A 20037-nucleotide genomic window follows, 5' to 3' on the forward strand; every position below is an offset into this window, starting at 1 on the left:
TCTTTATTAAAACCAGCAGTCCTAACCCAGCGTCTTCCCGAGGACACCCTATACCCACGCGTTCATACAAGGCTTCCAATCGCCAAGCTCATTGCCATCCTGCCCAGAGCCTGGGGCATGATGGGATGCGTAGATTTCATTTATTTCACTAAGCTGTGTTAATCAAACAGCCCATCTCAGGAGACACACATCGGGCTCTCTTTGCTTCCCATGAGACTTTTAAAAATCGTACCACTGGTATTTCTCTGCTGCAAAGCCTGGTGGGTCTGTCTTTTACAAAGAAAGTGAGGTGTCTGACAGCCATTTGAGATCAAATCATGAGCAGTGAGGACTCTATAATGATGCCAGAAGTTTCTTTCCCATCCCCACTGTCACCTAAAAACATAAGTCTAGGGCTTCCGTGGTGGCGCAGTGGTTGAGAGTCCGCCTGCCGATGCAGGGGACACGGGTTCGTGCCCCGGTCCGGGAAGATCCCACATGCCGCGGAGCGGCTGGGCCCGTGAGCCATGGCCGCTGAGCCTGCGCGTCCGGAGCCTGTGCTCCGCAACGGGAGGGGCCACAACAGTGAGAGGCCCGCGTACCGCAAAAAAAAAAAAAAACAAAAAAAACATAAGCCTATTCCTCCTTGGAGAGCCCACCACCACCTGTGGCTTCTTCAAGGCCCTTACCAGAGCTGAAAGTTTTGAGTCGTTTTCTCGTGTCCGTCTCCCTGACCAGAACGGGAACTCCAGGGCTCGGGGCTGTGTCTGCCGTTCTCAGCTCAGAACTCGGCGTCCACCATGGAACCCAGCACAGGGCTGACCCTCTGTACATGTTTGTTGAATGAATGAATGACGTAGCTGTGAGCAGACACCTCAGTCCAGCGGGGGCCCAGCAGCTCTGTGTTCTGGGGAGCAACCTGGGAGCGCTACATTTTCCCCAGCCCTTCACCACTTCCTCTCTCCCAGCTCCTGTACGAAGAGTGGGCGAGTTACGGGGTCTTCTACAAGTACCAGCCCATCGACCTGGTCAGGTGAGAGGGGACGCTGGGAGCAGGCTTGATCGGATAGATGTCCCTGTGCATTTCGACTGTGAGGAGTGTTCAGTGCATGGGGGCCTGTTCGAACTTGAAGAGTTTGTGTAGGAAAGCCAAGGTCTCCCGGCAGGACGGGAGCCTGGCTGAGCCTTAGATAGCAGTTTATTCAAATTCACGGTGGGCCAGGCTCTTATCTGTCATATTCACTGTCTCCCCCTAAATTCACAGTCCAGCTTGACCCAGCCAGGCATCTGGTGTGATTTCTTTCTGCGGTGAAAGGAAGGGAAGAGCTGCCTGGGAATTTGTAAGAATTGCCCCTCTGGGCAATGCATCCTCTCCTGAGGGGACCTCCATCCCGGGGCAGGAAGGGGTGAACAGATCAGGCAATGGGGCCACGTAGACCAGCACTCAGCCCATCAAGGAGCCGGAAACGCGTAACATACAGCGTGATTGGTTCTCTTGGTGCCTCGGGGCTGGAGTGCTTTCCTGTTCTTAGGCTGAACAGGGCTAGAAGAGGGCTGACAGCCTCCAGGCGACATCGTGTCCTTCAGCGTGGGCATCACAAGCGGAAATGTGCCCACCTTCGGGGCACAGTAGAGAAGTGCTGGCATCGGGAAAGCAGAGAGCACCCCAAACCTGACCTGGCTCGGGGGCCCCCAGTCTCTGCTTCTTTGGTTGAGAGAATCAGGAGCCCCCCTATGAGCTGTTCCTCGCTCGGGGGGAGGGGGTACGGTGTAATTTATCCCCCCTGATGTGGATTCAGAGTTTGTCTCTGTTTGGCTTTGCCCTGCGGTGCAGGAAGTATTTTGGGGAGAAGATTGGCCTGTACTTCGCCTGGCTGGGCGTCTACACCCAGATGCTCATCCCCGCCTCCATGGTCGGGATCATCGTTTTCCTCTACGGATGGGCCACCGTCGATGAGAACATCCCCAGGTAGGCAGGCAGCCCCTCTCTCCGAACACATCCTCATCTTACTAAGGAGCCACGTTCCTATTGCTGCAGGAACAGAACTCCCTGGGACTCGGGCCCCTCACCCCAACCCCTTGCCCCGCCGTGGACCCGCTCAGTGCCCCCGGGCAGTCACAGGCCAGGCCAGGCGGTGTCAGAAAGAGAGCCGCCTAGTCCAAAGGATGTAATAGCCATCTGAGCGTGTGGGCGGCCTTTGCAGACACGAGCGCCCCCGGAGACGCTTTATTGTTGAGAGGAAGACATAAAGTAAATATCCAACTCCTTTTCGTTCTTTGAAGCTTTTTTTCCCATCTAGTTCTTGATCATTATGTGACAAGAAAATTGACCGCTTCCCTGTGTGGTCAGGAAATGAGACGGATGTGACCATTTGGAGACCTCGGGGCAGCGCACTCAGCCAGCCAGGCCCTGTGTCCGTGCCGCGTCCCCTGGCCACGCGGCTTTGGGAGATGTTGCAACAACAGGACCGGCATGAGAGCTGACCGGGTGCAACAGGCCCCGGTCTCTGAACGCAGGGCTGATATCACTGCTACTGTTCACCAAGGGGTAGGCCAGGCGTGGGGGGCTCTTGGAAGGAGGCCAGGACCCCAGAGACAGCCCGGCGTCGTGCCGGGTGTGGTTCTCCCAGAATGGCAGCCAGAGCGTGAGTCAAGCAGCGGGAGCTTGAGGACACCGTCTCCCCTCTTTTCTGGTGGTTTCCTAGACTTGCTAATACCGACCCGGGGATAACTGATTGTGTTATGAGTTCAGGATTTCAGGCCTAACTTCCATCAGGAGCAGTGTGCCGATGGGCAAAACGCTGGATAGACAAGTGGACGCCCCTGGCCCTGCCTCCTGGGGGCTGGCGGTCTGTCGGGGACAGTCCCGGTACATCAGCGCAGTTTACGTTTCTTACGGCTCAGCCCAGTGTCTCTGAAGCAGAGCTGTGGTTTAGACAATCCATCCGTGGTTCTGATCAGAAAAGAGCCAGTGAAGGAGTCTTTTACTTGGTGGAGAAGCTGACTCCTTAGGACTCAGCGGTGCAGGAAGGCCACATCCAGTCATTTTGTGCAAACGATTTGTGAATACATGAATAACACCTAAACTATTCCACCCACCCGGAATCAGAACGTTAAAGGAATCCGGCTTATGTCCCTCCAGGGTTATTTTGGGCACAGGCAGGAGAAAGCTTGTCCCTTTTGTTTGTTAATGACACGAGCTCGCTGTGCTTGGGTTTGAGGAACGCAGAGATCAAAGTAGCCCAGACGCAGAGGGGACTGAGTGGAGGGTGAGGGGCCCCCCACGGAGACTTCTCCGTCCGCCTTCCTGCCGGTCCTGGAGGGGAAGCTGGGCTGGTGGCCTCGTCCAGGATGCTCTGCCCAGGCAGGCGCGGGCTCCCTGGCAAGGACGCCGACATCCCCGGGCCAGGCCAGGCCAGGCCAGCGCTGTCACACAGCCAGGGATGCAAACAGCGTTTACTGGGAATCCTGGAGCCCCGTCTGACCTCGGCCTCTGCTCACTTGGTGCCGTGAACAAAGCAGGAAGTGTGCATTCCCCCTGGAATGTGGCCCAAGCCAGTGTGTAGGATAGCCGGTGCCCCCGCACCCCCTGCGCCCCGCACGGTGTTGCCCTGCCGCCCCTGCCCCTCTATTTGCCCCAAAGAGCAGGCCCACCCATGGCTTGTCTTTATTTTGGCTGAAGGCAGTGAAGGGAGAGGCTAAGGGTTTAAAACCAGCAGAAACAGGCTTTTTGACTGGTTGATATTGTTTAAACTGGCAGGGAGGAGGGCTGGGCAGCCATGGGGCTCACAGGCAGGCAGAGACATGGGCTCTGGCCCCCCCGGCCCCTCCCATCCTCGGGGACCCAGGCGGCACCGTGGCAATGGTGGAGGGGGCCTTCCATCCACAGGTGCCCTGAGAGGGGCTGGGGTCCTGCACGGGTGCGACGTCCTGCCCCTCTGCCTTTCAGGAGAGGCCCCCAGAAGAGAGGAAGCTCAGGGAGGGACAAGGCTCCATTATTCCCACAATAATGATGGTGAACGGGAGGATGAGTCCCAGGGCCCTTCCGAGGGCTTCACGTGCGTTCCCCTGTTTAATCCTCCTAACAACCCAGTAACACGGGTTCTCAGGGAATTCCCCGGTGGTCCAGTGGTTAGGGCTGCGCTCCTTCACTGCTGAGAGCATGGATTCAACCCCTGGTCGGGGAACTAAAATCCCATGTGCCACACAGCGCAGCCAAAAAAAAAAAAAAACAATTAAAAAAAAAATGGGTTCTCTATTCTCAGCATCCCCATTCTATAGACGGGGAAAGTGAGGCCCAAGGAGTTGGAGCAATCTGCCCAAGGCCACAGAGCTCACAAGCGGTAGAGCTCAGATTCAAATCCAGAGCTGGCTGGCTCCCGAGTCCACGGTGCCCTACGGCCTCCGTGTGCCTGTCTCCGCCCCACATACACGTACACATAGGCACATACACGCATGCTCACACGCACTCCCCCAGAGGCTTCGAGGCACCAGCTGGTCCATCTTTCCCTCTCCCACGCCTGACACCACGCCCGGCACATACAGCACGTACACAATCTTCTAATGAGTCTTCGGTAAGAGTAACTGTGGAAGAGAATCCAGCTGAATGCCCACAGTGCTAGCAGAGGAGGGTCCCCCACAGCCTCTCAGCAAATGTTTCTCCGACACCAATGGCTGTGGCCCAGCCACGGTTCTGTGCATCCAGAAAATTTTTTTAAAAGCCAAAAACAACCACCCAATTCGGCCCCCTCCTCGATAGCCACCTAACCCTTGGGAATCAGACTCCTGCCCGGTGTCTAATAATAGCTCAGTATCTCGTCCAAGTTAGCGGGGAGAAGGGCAGGGCAGGGCAGAGTTGGCAGGGCCTAATTCTGGCCTCCCTTCTCATCTTCCAGAAGGAGAAACTGAGTCTGAGGCTAAAGGACAGGGTCGGGGGCACAGAGGGCATCAAGGACCTGGGCCACGCCCCCTGGTCTCAGCAGGGAGCCCTCCTGTGGCCTCAGGGCATCAGCTGAGAGCAGCGCAGGGCACGGGCTTGACAGACAGAGCCCAGGGCTCAATCCCCACTCTGCTGTGTGGCCCTGAGCAAGTGACTTGCCCTCTCTAGGCTCACTTCCTCATCTATGAAGATGGGACTGTAATAGCCCCAGAGCTGGTCCAGGCCAGGTGGCGCTCGACGCAAGCTTCTGCTCACACAGCTAATGGCCGTTATTGCATTTTCCAGCATTAGCAGGAGACAGCCTGCGTGCTGGGCAGGGCGGGCGAGGCAGGCCACTGGGCATCGCGCAACTCCCCATCCTGTCCAGCCACGCCCCCTGGGCTCGAGCCCCAGACTCCGCAGAATAAAAGCCTGCCCTGAGCCGGACTAGTGTCCTGAGCAGGAGCTGCCCCTCACTTTCGGGGTGAGCCCGGCGTGGTGGGTCCCCAACCCCAGGCAGCCTGAGGGTGTGTTCCTTCCAACCCAACCACCCGTCTCCCGGGAGGAGGTCCGGGAGAACCATTTCTCCATCCTCTTAGGGGCCCAGAGTGCCCAGCGATGTCCGCAGGCTGGTACCCAGGCCTGCCCGGGGCCAGCTGTCCCACGGCGTCCCCACAGGGACGGACTGAAGCCCGCAGGAATGGCGCTTAGCAGGTGCCAGGCTCACGGCCAGGGCTCAGGAGAGGCGTGGCGTTCTCGTGCCTCGATCCCATTCCTCCTTCGGGTCTCCGGGGCCTTGTCAAGTCAGGACCTGGACAGCATTCACTCTTAGCACAACCTTGACGGTGCCTGGTTATCAGAGGGAGGCTGGCTGGGACCTCAGCTTCAGAGATCAACGCTCACCGGCCACACAGCCAAGTCCGATGGGTCTATGCCCAGTTGCAGACTGGGTACAAAATTAAAACGCAGGGCCCTGTTCAAAAATCATTAAGGCTTTAAGGGGGGACAGAGTGTGAAACCGAGCTGGGGCCCCTGTGTGGCAGCACCTGTCACACATCCCCGAGGCCCACCTGGGATGGAGAAGAGGGACGTGGGCGCCGGCGGAAGCTGGCTGATGAGCCAGACCGTGTCCACAACGGCGAGGACCCCCAGCACTTTCTCCCACCCGACATGGCTCCGGGAGGCTCCTGTCCACGTGGGCCGGCAGGGACGCTGCCCTTCAGCCAGGGGACTCTGGGCTGCTCCCTTTCTTCCAGCATGGAGATGTGTGACCAGAGACACAACATCACCATGTGCCCGCTGTGTGACAAGACCTGCAGCTACTGGAAGATGAGCTCTGCGTGCGCCACGGCCCGCGCCAGCCACCTCTTCGACAACCCCGCCACTGTCTTCTTCTCCATCTTCATGGCCCTCTGGGGTAAGCCGAGCACTGCCACCCCGTCTGTGGGTCAGAGGGTGGGTCCCGACATTCCCTCCCTCTCCTTGAGTCTACCCTCAGGACCATTTGCCAGGAATGCACACAGGAGGAACGGTCAGCAAAAAGAATCCCCCGTTCTGTCTGCAGGTTACTGGGGTCTGTACTGGGTCACGACCCACAGATGCATCTGACCCGGCATGAAAAGCCTAGGAGGGTGCTTTCCTCCCGGAACCGGGACCTCTTTCCTGGAGCCGGGATTTGTTGCTGCTTTAGAACAAGGAGCGCCGAGGGTTCTGCCTTCCTCCCGACCAGGCCCAGGCCCTGGGGCACAGCTCTCATTATCCCCCAGCACCCCTGCAGGTGTCACATGCCCATTTTACAAGTAAGGAAGCCAAGGCCCAGGGAGAGTTGATGTGACTGGCCCAGGATCACCCAGCTCCTGAGCGGCCAAGGTGAGGAGTGAACGTACGATTCCAGAGCCTGTGCCCTTAACTGCTGGACTCCACTGCTACCTGGAGTCCAGGGCAGACGGCTCCTCCTCCAGTATTCTTCCTGAATCCAGGTCCTACCTGGTACCCATCTCAGGCTTGGGGGGCATGGGAGGTGGGTAAGTGGTGGCTGGATGCATTTCCGCAGACGTTTCTGGATTAACAGCAGATAAGCCTGTTTCCTCCTCCGTGGCTCCGTGACACAGCCTTTGCCAGCAGGGCATTCAGGATTCGGGCAACCGTGTGCAGAGCCGTCCCCTGGGCACCAGAGCCCCAGTCTTTGCCCTCAGGGGCTCCCAGCTAGTAGGAGATGGAGCTGCACACAGGAGCCCTGGGGGAGGAAAGTCAGCTCTGCCCTTCCCCACATAACTCAACCCTCAGCTTCCTCGCCTGTAAAATGAGGGTGTGATAAAGATCAGAGACAGCGGGCACAAAATCTCAGCCAATGCTTAGCACGTACATGGCTGACTCTCAGTAAACGGTCCTGCCCTTGTGACCACAAACCACAGGCAGGGCTGCCTGACACACGGCGGGGGTTTGAGACTGAGTAAGGTGACGTGCCTTGCGTGTAGCATGCGTACCGACCAGTATTTACTAAGTGCCTGTGCTGGGCACAGGGGAAAACCACTGCATCCACTGACTTAGTCCAAGATTCAGGAGGGCGCAGCATGTGCAAAGGCCCTGTGGTGCGGGTGCAGGGAGCAAGTGGGAGTGGGAACAGGAGGACCCTGGGGATGGGCACATGATGGCCCTCCTAACAAGGCTGAGAATGAGAGTCACAGGTCACCAGCTCAGCGTAAGGGAGAGATTTCCAGCAGTGAGTGCTGGGCTGGGCTGGCCCGGCAGGTGGTGAGCACCCTGTTTCAGGAGGCATTCAAGCTGAGGTTGGAGGAGTCCTTGCCGGGGCTACCACAGAGCATGGGGAGGTGACGTCTGTGTGTGGTTCATGGTGGCTTATGAGAAGATTCCCCGCACCACACTCTAGCTCGGGTGATTAATTCTGGGATCAACCTGACTATAAATTTAGGCTCAATGGCCATCTCCACTGAGCTGATGTGTACGTGTCTGGCATTGGGCTGGATGCTACTTGCGCTTCATCCCACCTTATCCCACAGCTGAGAAATTGTCCCCATTTCACAGATGAGGAAAGCGGGTCTCCACTGGCAGGGCCAGGACTGGAGCCCACGCTGCCCTGAGCCTGTTCTGCCTCCCCTGCCCACCCCTGTCTCTTTGGACCCTGCGTCTATCAGAACCACCCCGCTGCCCCCCACCACCCTCTGCTCTCACTGCCAGCCTCCCTGGCCTTCCTCAAGATCTCTGGTTGGCTCCCTTCCTTCCTCTCTGATCGGGGCCCAGGAAGCTCCAAGCTGAGGCTGGAACACCTCCTGGCTGGGCACCCAGCCTCCCGGTTCCCCCGCTCCGAGCAGGGGAGGCTCACCCGGCAGCATTCACGCCCACGGTGGAGCCCAGCTGCGCAGCTGCCGGCTTGACAGTTTGGTCCACTTCAATACCCAGCTGCGTTGGCTGCAAGCCAGGATGGCTAGTCAGCAGGTAATAGTGCCAGTCCCTGGGCCAGACTCAGGTTCAACTCTCAGCTCTGTCACCTGCCAGCTGTGCAACTTCAGGAAAGTTGCTTCAACTCTCTGGGCCCTGGGCTCCCCGTTTGTGAAATGGAGACAGTGGTCGGGAATGTCGAATGAGTCACATCTTGTGATGTCTTAGGGCTGTGCCTGGTGCTAGTTGTCATGTCGTGCTAGCTGTTGCATCGGATCAGTGAGCCCTTGCTTCTTGAAAACATGAAAACAGCCTAGACCCTTGGAGGCTGGAGCTCAGATCTAACCTGTCACCTTGTGCCTGGGGGCCTCTGGGAATTATGTCACTTCATCTCCTTCAGAAAAGAACGCTAGCTTTGGTTGGCTGGTTCCTAGTGTGTGCCAGGCACTGTCCTGAGCATCTTATGTGAGCGACTCATTAATTCTCCCAGTAACTATAGGAGGGAAACAGGCTTTACTACCCCATTTAGCAGATGAAAAAATTGAGGCAACTTTCCCAGGGTTACACCAGCTAACAAGAGGCAGAGGCAAGACTTGAACCCCAGCGTTCTGGCTCCCCAGCCCCAAATACTTGACCCCTGGGCTTTACTCCCTCTGTTACTAATCAGGTCTAGCTCATGTGTGTGCTTATTCCTGGCAGGCTTACCTTAAATTCATTCTCTCGCCTGGAATACTTTCCCCAGCTCCCTCCAAACAAACAGGCTCCCTTTCCCCCTCCAGAGTTCTGCACAGAGTTCTGCACAGGCTACCTCACTGGTCCCCACAACAACCCTGGAGAGAAACCCTGTTATTCTGATGTGGACAGGGAAGCACAGAGAGGTTAAGTGGCTTGCCCAAGATCACACAGCTAGCAGATTTGTAGCAGACATGATAGATCCGTGCCTGGCCCATCGGCCTTCGTGGTCCAGGCTAGTGCCCTGGTTTCACCTCTCCATCCAAACATCCTCCACCCCCCTTTTGTGCCCTCCTGGGGGAGCAGAGATTCACCATGAGCAGGCGGTGAGGGGCACACAGGCAGCAGTGCCACTCAACCCGCCAGGAGGCAGGGAGCTGGTTGAATTCTGTGCACCCCCTCCATGAAGCCAGCTTGGTCACATCATGCTTCTTTATTGAGCACCTACTGTGTGCAGAGGGGCACCACTTCACAGCCTCAAAGGTGTTGGCCAGCCCTTACCAGCAGCCCCATCCTTGGGAGAAAAACAGATGGTCCCATCCTTCCCCTATCCAAGACGCAGCGAAACGGGCAAATCTGTGTTTCCACTGTGTGTCCCCACATCCTCCAGCTCCACTTCCACGGTAGGAGACAACAGAGGTGCCTGTCTGTCAAGGGCAAGTTCAGTCTACACACCCCCATTCGGGGGAGAAAACAACAACAACAAAAAAGCCAAACCACTCTCATGAAGCACTTAAGGAAAGAGGAGCTTGTTATAAATCAAGACAGAAGCAACAGGAAGGGCCTGCTGGGCTGAGAGGTGCCTGTTGACAATCCGTCCCTGCCCCCAGGGTGGAGGGAGCCTCAGTCCCTCCATCGACCCCGGGCTCTTTCACACTTTACTCTGTCGGGCCTTATTAGCAGCCAGCTTGCCATTGTTGAGGGGATTTTTTTGTTCATTACCCTCTAAAGGATCATTTTCCCACTGGTGTTTCTTATCCCACTGTGTCCTTTCTTTTCCTGTCCCCCAGCTGCGAAGCCTTCTGCTCGCATGGTGACAGAGAGCAACCCCAAACCTGACACTGACAGTAGCGGGGCTCTGCCGCCCCAGGAGTCACCTCTGGCCGCTGTTTCCGTGTTGCTTCAGCTCCACTGTGGGGTCTGGTTTGCCCAGAGGCTGACCCGCTGGTCCTGGAGCCGAGAGCTCTGGCTGAGCTCTCCCCTGCCCGGGATTTATGACAACGCAAAGCCTTCATTCAGTAAGGTGTCACACGAAGAAACTTTGAGCTCCATTTAGCTGTTCCCGCCGGGATCAATTTTCTGAAATTATAGCATAATAATGGGGTTTTAAAGCCTTGTCAGTTCCGGGCAGAACAAAGGGGGTTATTTGATTCGAGCCTGCCTGCAAGGAGCTGGAGAAAGATGGTCCCGGCATTAGTGGAGTGACAGGTATGATTGAAACCCCTCCTGGGGGCGCTGCCCCCGAGACTCTGAGTGGAATGGGCAGGTCACCGGCTGAGTTACCCAGTGCGGACGGAGGGAGAGAGACTGAGTCTCTGCTGGAATTAAAAGGCCAGCAGCGGGTTTGTGAGCGAACACTTGTTCAGGGGATAAATAAATAGAATCAGTGAGAAAATGAAGGGCGAGGGGCCTTTGTGCGGGAGCCCTGTCTCCCCTGTGGGCCGACACGTGGGTTTGTGACCGAAAGCGCGGCCTCTCTGTGCACCGGTGCCGAATCAAATCTCGGAGACAGGGTTTTGGGTGAAGTAGAAAAGGAGAGCTTTATTGCTTTGCCAGGCAAAGGGGGACACACCGGTTCTGCCTCGAAAAACTGTGTGTGCCCCCCCCCCAGAGGATTTGATGAAGGGCTTTATAGCAGCGGTTCAAAGGGCGGGGGCGGGGGATTCTCTGACAAGATTAGGGTGTGGCGAGCAGGGCCTGCCGTCCCTTAATCTCATCTCAGGCGGTCGTCTCCCGATGTTTTAATTTATTTTAGTTTTGGCTGCGTCGGGCGTTAGTTGCGGCATGTGGGATCCTCATGGCGGTGCGCCGTCTTCTCTCTAGTTGAGGCGCGGAGCTCAGTAGTTGCCGCGCGCGGGCTTAGTTGCCCCACCGCGTGTGAGATCTTAGTTCCCCGACCAGGGCTCGAACCCACGTCCCCTGCATTGGCAGGCGGATTCTCAACCACTGGACCACCAGGGAAGGCCAGCGGTCGTCTCCTGATCTCCATGAGTTTCTCTGGTCCCTTTAATCTTGCTTCGGGTGGTTGCTTGGCTTCTTCTCCATTGATTAGCAGCTGTTTGAATCCACCCTTTGGAATTCAGGGACGGTCATGGGGGCTGCAGTCTTGCCTATAAGAAATGGGGGACAAAAAGGGCCTCCGTGCCAGGGAGCCCCACAGGGCCCCGCTCAGTTTCAGGTCACTCTCTTGTCCGGTTCCTGCAGCCCGAGGCCATGCATCTCTGATCTCCACATTCAGAGAAAGGAGTCTGTGCTGAGCAGATGTCGGACTGTCAAGAGCCAGAGGTTTGAGAAGCTGGTCTCTGCTCTCAGGGGTCTTGTTTTAAGGAGGGTGCGGCCCTGCCTGCCCCCTGGGGCCTCCGCGGTTCAAGAGTGCCTGGTACAGGTTTGGGAGACAAGACCCCGGCCCATAAGGAGCTTGGACCTCACCAGGGAGACGGGGCTGTTCTCCGGGCAGCCGCAGAAGCGCCCCAGCATCCATCAGAGTCTTCCCTCCGTGGCCTGTGAGATTCCCACGGCAGGCCTGAGAGCCTGTGAGGTTCCAACGGGCACAAAAGACCAGGGGACGGCCGAACCGGGAGCATCTAATGACACGTCCAAGATTGTGCCACAGGGTCAGCAATAGCGTTTCAGGGGAGGGTGAAAGCTCAGAAAGGTTGGGGGGGGGGTCAGCAGCCAGCCCAGGAAGCAACCGGAATTAGGGAAATTGGGGTTAGGACTGGGAGTGAAAGCAGTTTGGGCCCGAGGGAGGTAGGGTGGGATGCGGCCTAGGAGGAGAGGCGAAGCAGAGGCCCGGGGTCCTGTGGGGGGTAGACCAGCAGCTCATCTGATGGATAGCGAGATGGATGGAAGGAAAGGGCAGACAGTGAGTAGGTCAGTGCGTCCAGATGCCTGTGTGGACAGCGCCACGCGGAGAGCTTGTCCAGAACGGAGATTCCAGCGTGGTGCCCAGGGATCTGTATTTCAGCAAGCCCCCCGCGGTGGGGCTTCCGGTACAGCCCACACTCTAAGAAATCCGAGGGGGGGGGTGGGGAATGGACAGATTGCCCCTTCCCCACGTAAGCATGCGGGTGTGTCCTGGTCCATTTTCTCTGCAGCTCCAGCCTACAGCAGGGGCACTGAAGCCCATAAACACAATCTGTACCCATTGTTCTGTGATTCTTTTTTTTGTTAATTCACGTGAAATTTACATAAATTAACTGTCTTAAGTGCACAGTCCGGGGCATTTAGTACACTCACCGTGTCCTGCCATCATTACCACCATCCTCCCAGGTGGCACCCTGGTGCCCATTTAACAGTCTGTCCCTTTCCCCTTGTGCCCACCCCTGGCAACCACCAGTCTGCTTTCGGCCTCTATGATGGATTTATCTGTAGGTATTCTGCGTGCTTTGTATAAAGGGAACCAACCATATGTTTTGTTCTATTGTCAGCCACTTAATGAGAAACGGTGGAGATCCTTCAGGTGAGCCGGGTCGTGGGACCGCTCCTCTGTCGAGCCCCTTGCCACGGGTGGGCCCTGCCCTGGGCTCCGCGGCGTATCGGCTTATGGATGCCTCACCGTAGGCCCCACGGCGGGCACTGTTATCAAGCCCATTGTACACACGTGGAGACTGAGTCTGGCAGGCAGGTGGGGGGGGCGCGGGCCCATGCCCAAGCTCATACCTGCTTCGAGCCATGGTAGATCCAGGGTCCATCACTCACCTGCTGCCTCTGGGCTCCTCTACAAGAACGTGTTTGTCTAACACTGTGTCATTAAAACAAGTGTTTGCAGGGAGAAGCCCAAATACCTGCTTGCACCCTGGCCTGGGTTCCCTCTTCGTTACCTGTGATTCCTGCTGCGAGAAGCTCAAACACCTGCTTGCACCCTGGCCTGGGTTCCCTCTTCACTACCTGCTGCACTGCCCTCTGGGCTCTGGATTTTGGGGGGATGGTCTTGTCTCCTTGGCCCCCTCGTATGGCTGCTGGGATCAAGGCCATCTCTTCATGTCTTTTGTACCCTGGACCGGGTTTGGCCCACAGCTTGTCTTCATGTGGGCGGGAAGCCACACCCCTAACCCCAGTCGATCTTGAGGTCAGAAGTCCTGGATCGAGGTTTCTGCTGTATATTAACCAGTCACCTGACTCCTCAGGGTCTCAGTTTACCCATTGGTGTGAAGGAGTGCGTTATCTCTGCGCTGAGGGCTTGCGGGTAGGATGAAAGGAGATGCCCCAAGCATACCCAGCACCTGACACCAGGTAGACACCGCGTTACGTCTGTGTGATGTAGGTGGCACGTCAGCCAGGAGAACTATTATTGGGTACCTTGAAGGGAAGGGATGGGAGCCTGGCAGGACCCGCTGCTGTCCACATGGCTGGTATGGAGAGGGAGGGCTGCAGGAGCACAGCTGCAAAGGAGGGGCCCTCGGTTTTCTTCCTGCCTCTGCCCAGTCCAGTAGCAGGTGAGTTTTCACACTGCTCAAGATGCCTGATTCTGAGCTGAGACCTCAGGACTGCCCCCAACTCAGCGTGAACCTTCCCCATTGCCTGTCCTACTGGCCAAGCCTGAACGTCACAGCTCCGCCCCTTTGCTGCAGAGCAAAGGCGTGGCAAACTCAGAGCCCGAGAGCCCAGGCAATAGGGCATAGTGGGGTCTGTGGCCCAGCAGAGAAGGCACGCCCAAACCTTGACAAATGGATTGTCACTCCTCGGCTCCAGCCTCCTGGTGCCAGAGTTTCTGATTTTTAAAGAGAAGCAGGAAACTCATGATTTTATATAAAATGCCTGCATTTCTTAAACATAGCCGAGCACAACAAGCCTTGTCTATGTACCATCTCCACTCCTTGGCCTCCAAGGTGTGACCTCAGGTCCAGTCTCGGTCCTGCTCAACCTACAGATACCCCTGGGAGAGGGCCCTTGTATCTATCTTAAGACATTTAACAGTAAAATTCTAGAGCAAGAACGCCTGGGTTTAAATACCAGCTGCCTAGCTGTGTGACCTTGGACAAATTACTTAACCTCTCTGTGCCTCCATTTCCTCATCCATAAAATGGGCAATACAAGTTTTGCTGTAATCATCAGACTTATTACGACTATAGTTGTTATTCCCGTGAAGAAAAGCAAATATCTGTGCAGGATGTCGGTCAAGTATGGTGGTTAAGTGTAGACTCTGGGGTCAAATAGAATTCGGTTCAAATCCCAGTCCTGCTGCTAACCTGAAGTTGACCTTGGGCAGAGCATTTAATCCTCTGAGTCTCTGTCCTCATTTGTAAAAGAGTGAGTGGAAATCACTCCTAGTGCATGGCGTTGTTTTGAGGGTTCATATAACTGGTGTCGCTAAATCACTAGCACAGAGCCTGGTGCAGGCTGAGTCCTCATTAAAAGGTAACAGTTATCACACTGCAGGCTGGTGAGTGGAGGGAGCGGGAGGTCCAGGAGGTAGAGGTGTGGGTCGGTGAGCCTAGGAATGGGGAGACATGGGGAGGCTGAGACAGGGAAGGTTAACAGGCCAGCTTCCCTGCTGTGCATGGAGCCAGCCCTCCTCCCCCACTCAGCCCAAGGTCTCAAAGGAGGCCTTGCCACGGGCAGGTAGAGGAGGCCGGAGAGGGACAGCTGTCAGAACACAGTGAAGGAGAGACGGGCCTTCCAGAACTGCTGGCGGTGTGGGAATGGGCCCCAACCAAGGGCCTCCACTACAGTGACCCAGGGACACGTTGAAAGAGACAGGAGGAAACATCCTCACACCTTCCTTCTTAGGAGGCGGTGCAGGCTGCAGATGGGCCCGCCCCACCAGCCATATGTGTCTGCTGAGAGTACATTTGTATCACAGGGAACTACACTTCCCAGGCTCCCTTGCTGTTCCATTTCCTGGAAGGCTCAGCCAATGGGAAGCCCTGATTGGGGGGGGCTCAGAAGGCGGGAGAGAAGTCAGGGTATTTCTCCTCCTCTTCCTCTGCTTCCTGGGGCACCTCTGGCAACGGTTTTGCCTTCTCCCTGGCTCTACCTCCCTCCAGAAAGCCCTCCCTCCATGATCCTAGCTTCTTCTGGGCAGCTCCAGCTTCTGGCTCTGGGGACACCACCTCCCACGGTCCCGCCACCCCTAGATAGGCAGCAGCTTCCTGCTGTCGCTAATCTCTGGGTGGTCTCACCATCCGCTGCTTGTCTTCTCAGCTCTTCCATTGTCTACGTGGCCAAGTCCCAGGATTAAATTACCCCAGTCCGAAAGACCTAAGAGGTTCCTGTTTCCTGGCTGGACCTGGTTGGTACCGTAGCTAATACTTGATGAGCAGGTACCCGTTATGTGCAGATATGTGCAAGCTCAGAGGCCCTGTTCTCACCTCACCTTAATGGGGAGGTGGGCATGTTCTCTGAACCAGGAGGTGAGTCAGATTCAGACCCATCTCTTGCCAGGTCCAACGCCTGTATTCTTTCCTGGTGAAGGATGACATTGGAGAATTTGCACTAGAGTCCTCATTGAATGTCCATCTTGACACTGCCACTTATCAGATAAGCCATTTAATTCCACCGAGCCTCAGTTTTCTCATCTGTAAAATGAGGAAAATTATAGCAGCTCCCTCCTATGGTTACTGTGAGGTTTAAATGAGATTAATACTTCATGTGATAGCTCTTTCAACAGTGCCTGGCACATAGCAGCTCAAGAATCCGGAGCTCTGGTTAACTTTATGGCCACCCTTATCACTACTCCAACCCTCAGCCTCTGCTGATTTTCCCTTGTGGGTGGGAAGAATTAATGATAAATGTTTCAGTCAGTGGTATCTCCATTTGCGAGTGTCTACTCATAAAAGCCATTCATTCATTCAGTGAGTTCTCTTGAGTCACCTGTTTGTGCCCGACACTGGGCTCTCCATGGGGGACCCAGATGACAAGGCCCCATCCCTGCCCCACACCCCAGAAGGGCCACGAGACATGGGACAGGGACCATAATGGAAGGTGGCATGAACAGCATGAGCAGGAGAGGTCCCAAGAGGAGTTGGTTTCTTCCCTGACACTGAGGGGGATGATTGGAGGCTTCCTGGAGGAGGTGGCATTTGAACTATGCTTAGTCTGTTGGGAACACAAAGCAGGATGTAGCAGCTAAGACTGCAGCTCTAAAGTCAGGCCACCTGCAGGGGTTTGAAACTTGAGTGAGTGACCTTGGCTCCCCTTTCACTCTTTCTGACCCCACCTGTGACTTGGGGTCCCCAAGATCGATGGAGCAGGATGGTTAAGAGCAAAAGCTCTGGGACCAGCCTGCCCAGCCCCTCACCGGCTGGCAGAACAACCTTGGCTGGGACTCGGTTTCCCTGTGCCTCAGTTTCTTCAACTGTAAAGTAAGCAATAGGGACTTCCCTGGTGGTGCAGTGGATAAGACTCTGTGCCCCCAGTGTAGGGGGCCCGGGTTCGATCCCTGCCCAGGGAACTAGATCCCACAGGCAGGCTGCAACTAAGCGTTCGTATGCCACAACTAAGGAGCCGGCGAGCCACAACTAAGGAGCCCGCCTGCTGCAACTAAGACCCAGATAAATAAATAAACCAAATAAATAAGTTTTTTTTTTTTTTAAATGAGGAATAGATGATCCCTGCCTCGCGGGGTCAGTGGGAGAGCTGAACAGTTTAATTCATGTGAAGTTCTTGGTCCAGCACTTGTTGCCCTCACTTACCGGATGGTGCAGAAGGGGAGAATGCTTTCATGTCATCTGAGGTCGTGGGGCCTCTGAGCCCCTAACTTCCTGGCTTTCCTCCCTCCCCGCAGCCGCCACCTTCATGGAGCACTGGAAGCGGAAACAGATGCGGCTCAATTACCGCTGGGACCTCACAGGCTTCGAGGAGGAGGAGGTGAGTGGGCTTGGCACCTGCGCCCCGGCCCCCCCCGCCCCCGCCGCGTGTCCCCCCCCCCGGCCCCCACCCTGTTGCTTCTGGGAGGCTCACGCGGAAGCCCTGGTCCTAAAGCCCAGGCGAGGCTGCTCCCTGCCTGCCTCTCAGTTCCCATCCCTGCTGTTTGAATCCCCCGCAGTTGCCGGGGCAACCGTATGATGTCTGTTCTAGTGTTTTTGATCTCCATGCTCACATGGACGCACCACCCAGCAGCGTGGCTGGGGACTCAGGCCAAGGCTCACCATGCTGACCTCATCCTGTCTGGGGGCAGCACCGCGGGTCTGGGGAGGCGATCACCGCCACCCATGAGGCTGAGTCCCCAAAGGGAGCCGTGAGGCTTTGCCCCGGGTGCGAAACCCACGATCCTCAGAGCCAGCTCTTGGCCTGCAGTCGGACATGGCTGAGAAGTGGGGCAGATCCTTCACTAATAGAGGGCAGCCACGTACTGGGTATCTGCGTGCACCAAAGAGAAGGGCATTCGGGATCGAATGGCCACTGCGATGGCGGGTGGACGCCCTTCCCCGGGGTTGCTCAGGAGAAACTTTGCCACGGCCCCATCCCGAATTGCCAGCTTCAGCCAGAATCCCCGTGATATGAGTGGGAATAAAAAGGAACAAGGCCTCCCAAATAGCAGAGCCATTAGGTGTGGCCACAATGACCACAGCTTCATGTTATGAAATCTTTTGCTCAGTTTTTTTAAAGAGAAACTGCTCATCCATTTTCACTGTGATGTGAAAATCTCTTCCATCATCTTTTTAAACATCCCTATTATTGTATTTCCCCACACACGCACTCCCTCGAAGACTGGGTCACTTTTCAGCCAAATGTGTAACTGAGAATCCCCTGTGCAGGCTCTGTGCTGAAAGTATTGTCAACAGACAAGGGTGCTAGTTTGCTGGAAGAGGCACCAGCTTAGTGGAGACGAGATGGCCTCTGGGACCAGGCTGTCCTTGCACCGCCCTCGCTGTGTGACCTGGGGCAAGTTGCTTAACCTTTCTGTGCCTCAGTGTCCTCACCTCTCAAACAGGGGTGCAGGAGTAGGGTTTGAGGGGTTCTCCCTGGGTCAGCAGATATAAAGCACTTCAAGCAGGGCCTGGCACCAGCGGGTGTCCCTTAACCCATCTCCCACCTCCGGGTTCAACCTCTTCCCCAGTGCGTCTCATCGTCCTGTTTCACAAGTGGCGGGACCGAGGCTGATGCAAGGAGAGACACGCGGCTCCTTAGGGGCAGAGACAGGCGTGGAACTCCATCCCCCATGACAGGCCCTGGGTCACCTGTCTGCCAGAGCGTGTTCTAAAGATTCAAATAGAATAAAAAGCAGAGTGTTGTCTTGTTATTTTGGAAGTAGATTTAGAGCATCCCTTTTCACGATGTCCCTGGGGTTGGGGCAGTTCGATCCCTTGGGGACCCGTCCCGTGAACTCTTCAACCTGAGGTCTCAGACCCTAGATGGTGGGGTGGCGATCAGAGCCACTGGGCACGGGTCCCCAATGACCCTGAATGAGTCCCCGAAAGCAAGCCCCCCACGGCTGGCCAGGGCCTCTTCTGGGGTTAATCACCCGACACGAAGGGGCAGCCTCTCCACGACATGACCCCAGGTGTCCGCTCTCGGAGCAGAAGGAAGCCTGTACCCAGTCATCTGGCCTGTGTGTTCCTTCCCTGAGTCTAAGACAGTTCAGCCCAGCACTCCCTCGGGAATTCCCTAGACCATGTGACCTGCAGAAGCAGCAACACACACGGTCACCACCCTAAAGCAGCATCAGCCTTTAGTGAGCCCTCCTTATGCACCCACGTCCAGCTACCTTCATCCAGGTTCTTAAGTAGATCATCTTTAGCAGACGTAGCCTGTTTCTTAAAAAAACAACGCAAGTAATGAAATCTTTTTGTTTTTGTTTTACGTTTCTGGTTCCCGGAAGGAGGCTGTCAAGGTTTGGAATTTTTTGTCACTCCTCTGTCTTCCAGTAGCCTGTCTCCCTGGGAGAGGGACCTTCTCACACACCTGATCCGTCTGTTTCTGCTGAGCGGTTCCCTGCAGCTCTTCCATGGCGTGCAGGGGTCTCCGTTTCCTCCCCCACCTCTGGGTCTCTCTTAACCCCTGTTCTTCTGTTCCAGTGCCCTTCGCTGATCTGCTCTGGGCTCCCCCGAGGTCTGGTGCCTCTGGTCTGCCCCCGCTTTGCTGACACTTCCTGCCATCTCTTCTGACCCCCACGGCTCCAGATGGGATATTCTCAGGGGCCAGTTCATGGCTGGGTGTTCAGAGTGAGTGGCCTGCAGGATGGGCTGCAGCCTGGTGCAGACTGACCTGCCTGCAGGACACAGAGCCCGATTCTGTGGCCTTCCCAGTGGGCTAGGGTTCCCCACAAGGTGGAGAATCCTGGATGAACTGCATACAACGAGTTCTAAATTGGAAATGGTACCAACAGCCAGCTAGGAACTGGCCTCAAAGGGTGTCCAAGGGGATGTCTGGGCTGATTTTGCCATGCGTGCTCCTGTTGAGGGTCTCAAACTCACAAAATTAACAAAGGCTCCCCGCTGACTTGGTTTCTTTCGCAGGACCATCCCAGAGCCGAATATGAGGCCAGAGTTTTGGAGAAGTCTCTTAGGAAAGAATCCAAAAGCAAAGAGGTATGGTGGCCGCTGCCAGTTGGCTTTCCCAGCAGTAAGACATTCTACATGCATCGACATTTCAGACCAGGGATCGGCAAACACTGTGTAGTTGGGGGGCCGGCCCCCACACAGGGCCAGATAGTAAATATTTTAGACCCTGCAGGCCTCTGTCGTAGCAACTCAACTCTGCCATTGTAGGATAAAAACAGCCATAGACAACAGGTAAACAAATGGGTCTGGCTGTGTTCCAAGAAAACTTTATCTATAAAACAAGCAAGGGGCCGATTTGTCAAACCTGCTAGAGTAGAGATCTACCTTTTTGATCTATCCTGA

The 20037-nt window shown here is 56.0% G+C and overlaps 1 protein-coding gene across 1 annotated transcript in view; it reads left to right on the plus strand.

Annotated features, from left to right (window-relative positions):
• The window catches only part of ANO1 (anoctamin 1), a 158944-nt gene that overhangs the window by 109376 nt on the left and 29531 nt on the right, over positions 1 to 20037 (plus strand). The window contains exons 10-15 of the mRNA XM_065883194.1: positions 948 to 1012; positions 1814 to 1948; positions 6154 to 6314; positions 16977 to 17059; positions 19014 to 19025; positions 19651 to 19722. Of these exons, the coding sequence (XP_065739266.1) occupies positions 948 to 1012; positions 1814 to 1948; positions 6154 to 6314; positions 16977 to 17059; positions 19014 to 19025; positions 19651 to 19722 (528 nt within the window). The remainder of the gene's footprint in view (positions 1 to 947; positions 1013 to 1813; positions 1949 to 6153; positions 6315 to 16976; positions 17060 to 19013; positions 19026 to 19650; positions 19723 to 20037) is intronic.

The sequence above is a fragment of the Phocoena phocoena genome, chromosome 8 (assembly GCF_963924675.1).
Source record: "Phocoena phocoena chromosome 8, mPhoPho1.1, whole genome shotgun sequence".
Classification (NCBI taxonomy): Eukaryota; Metazoa; Chordata; class Mammalia; order Artiodactyla; family Phocoenidae; genus Phocoena; species Phocoena phocoena.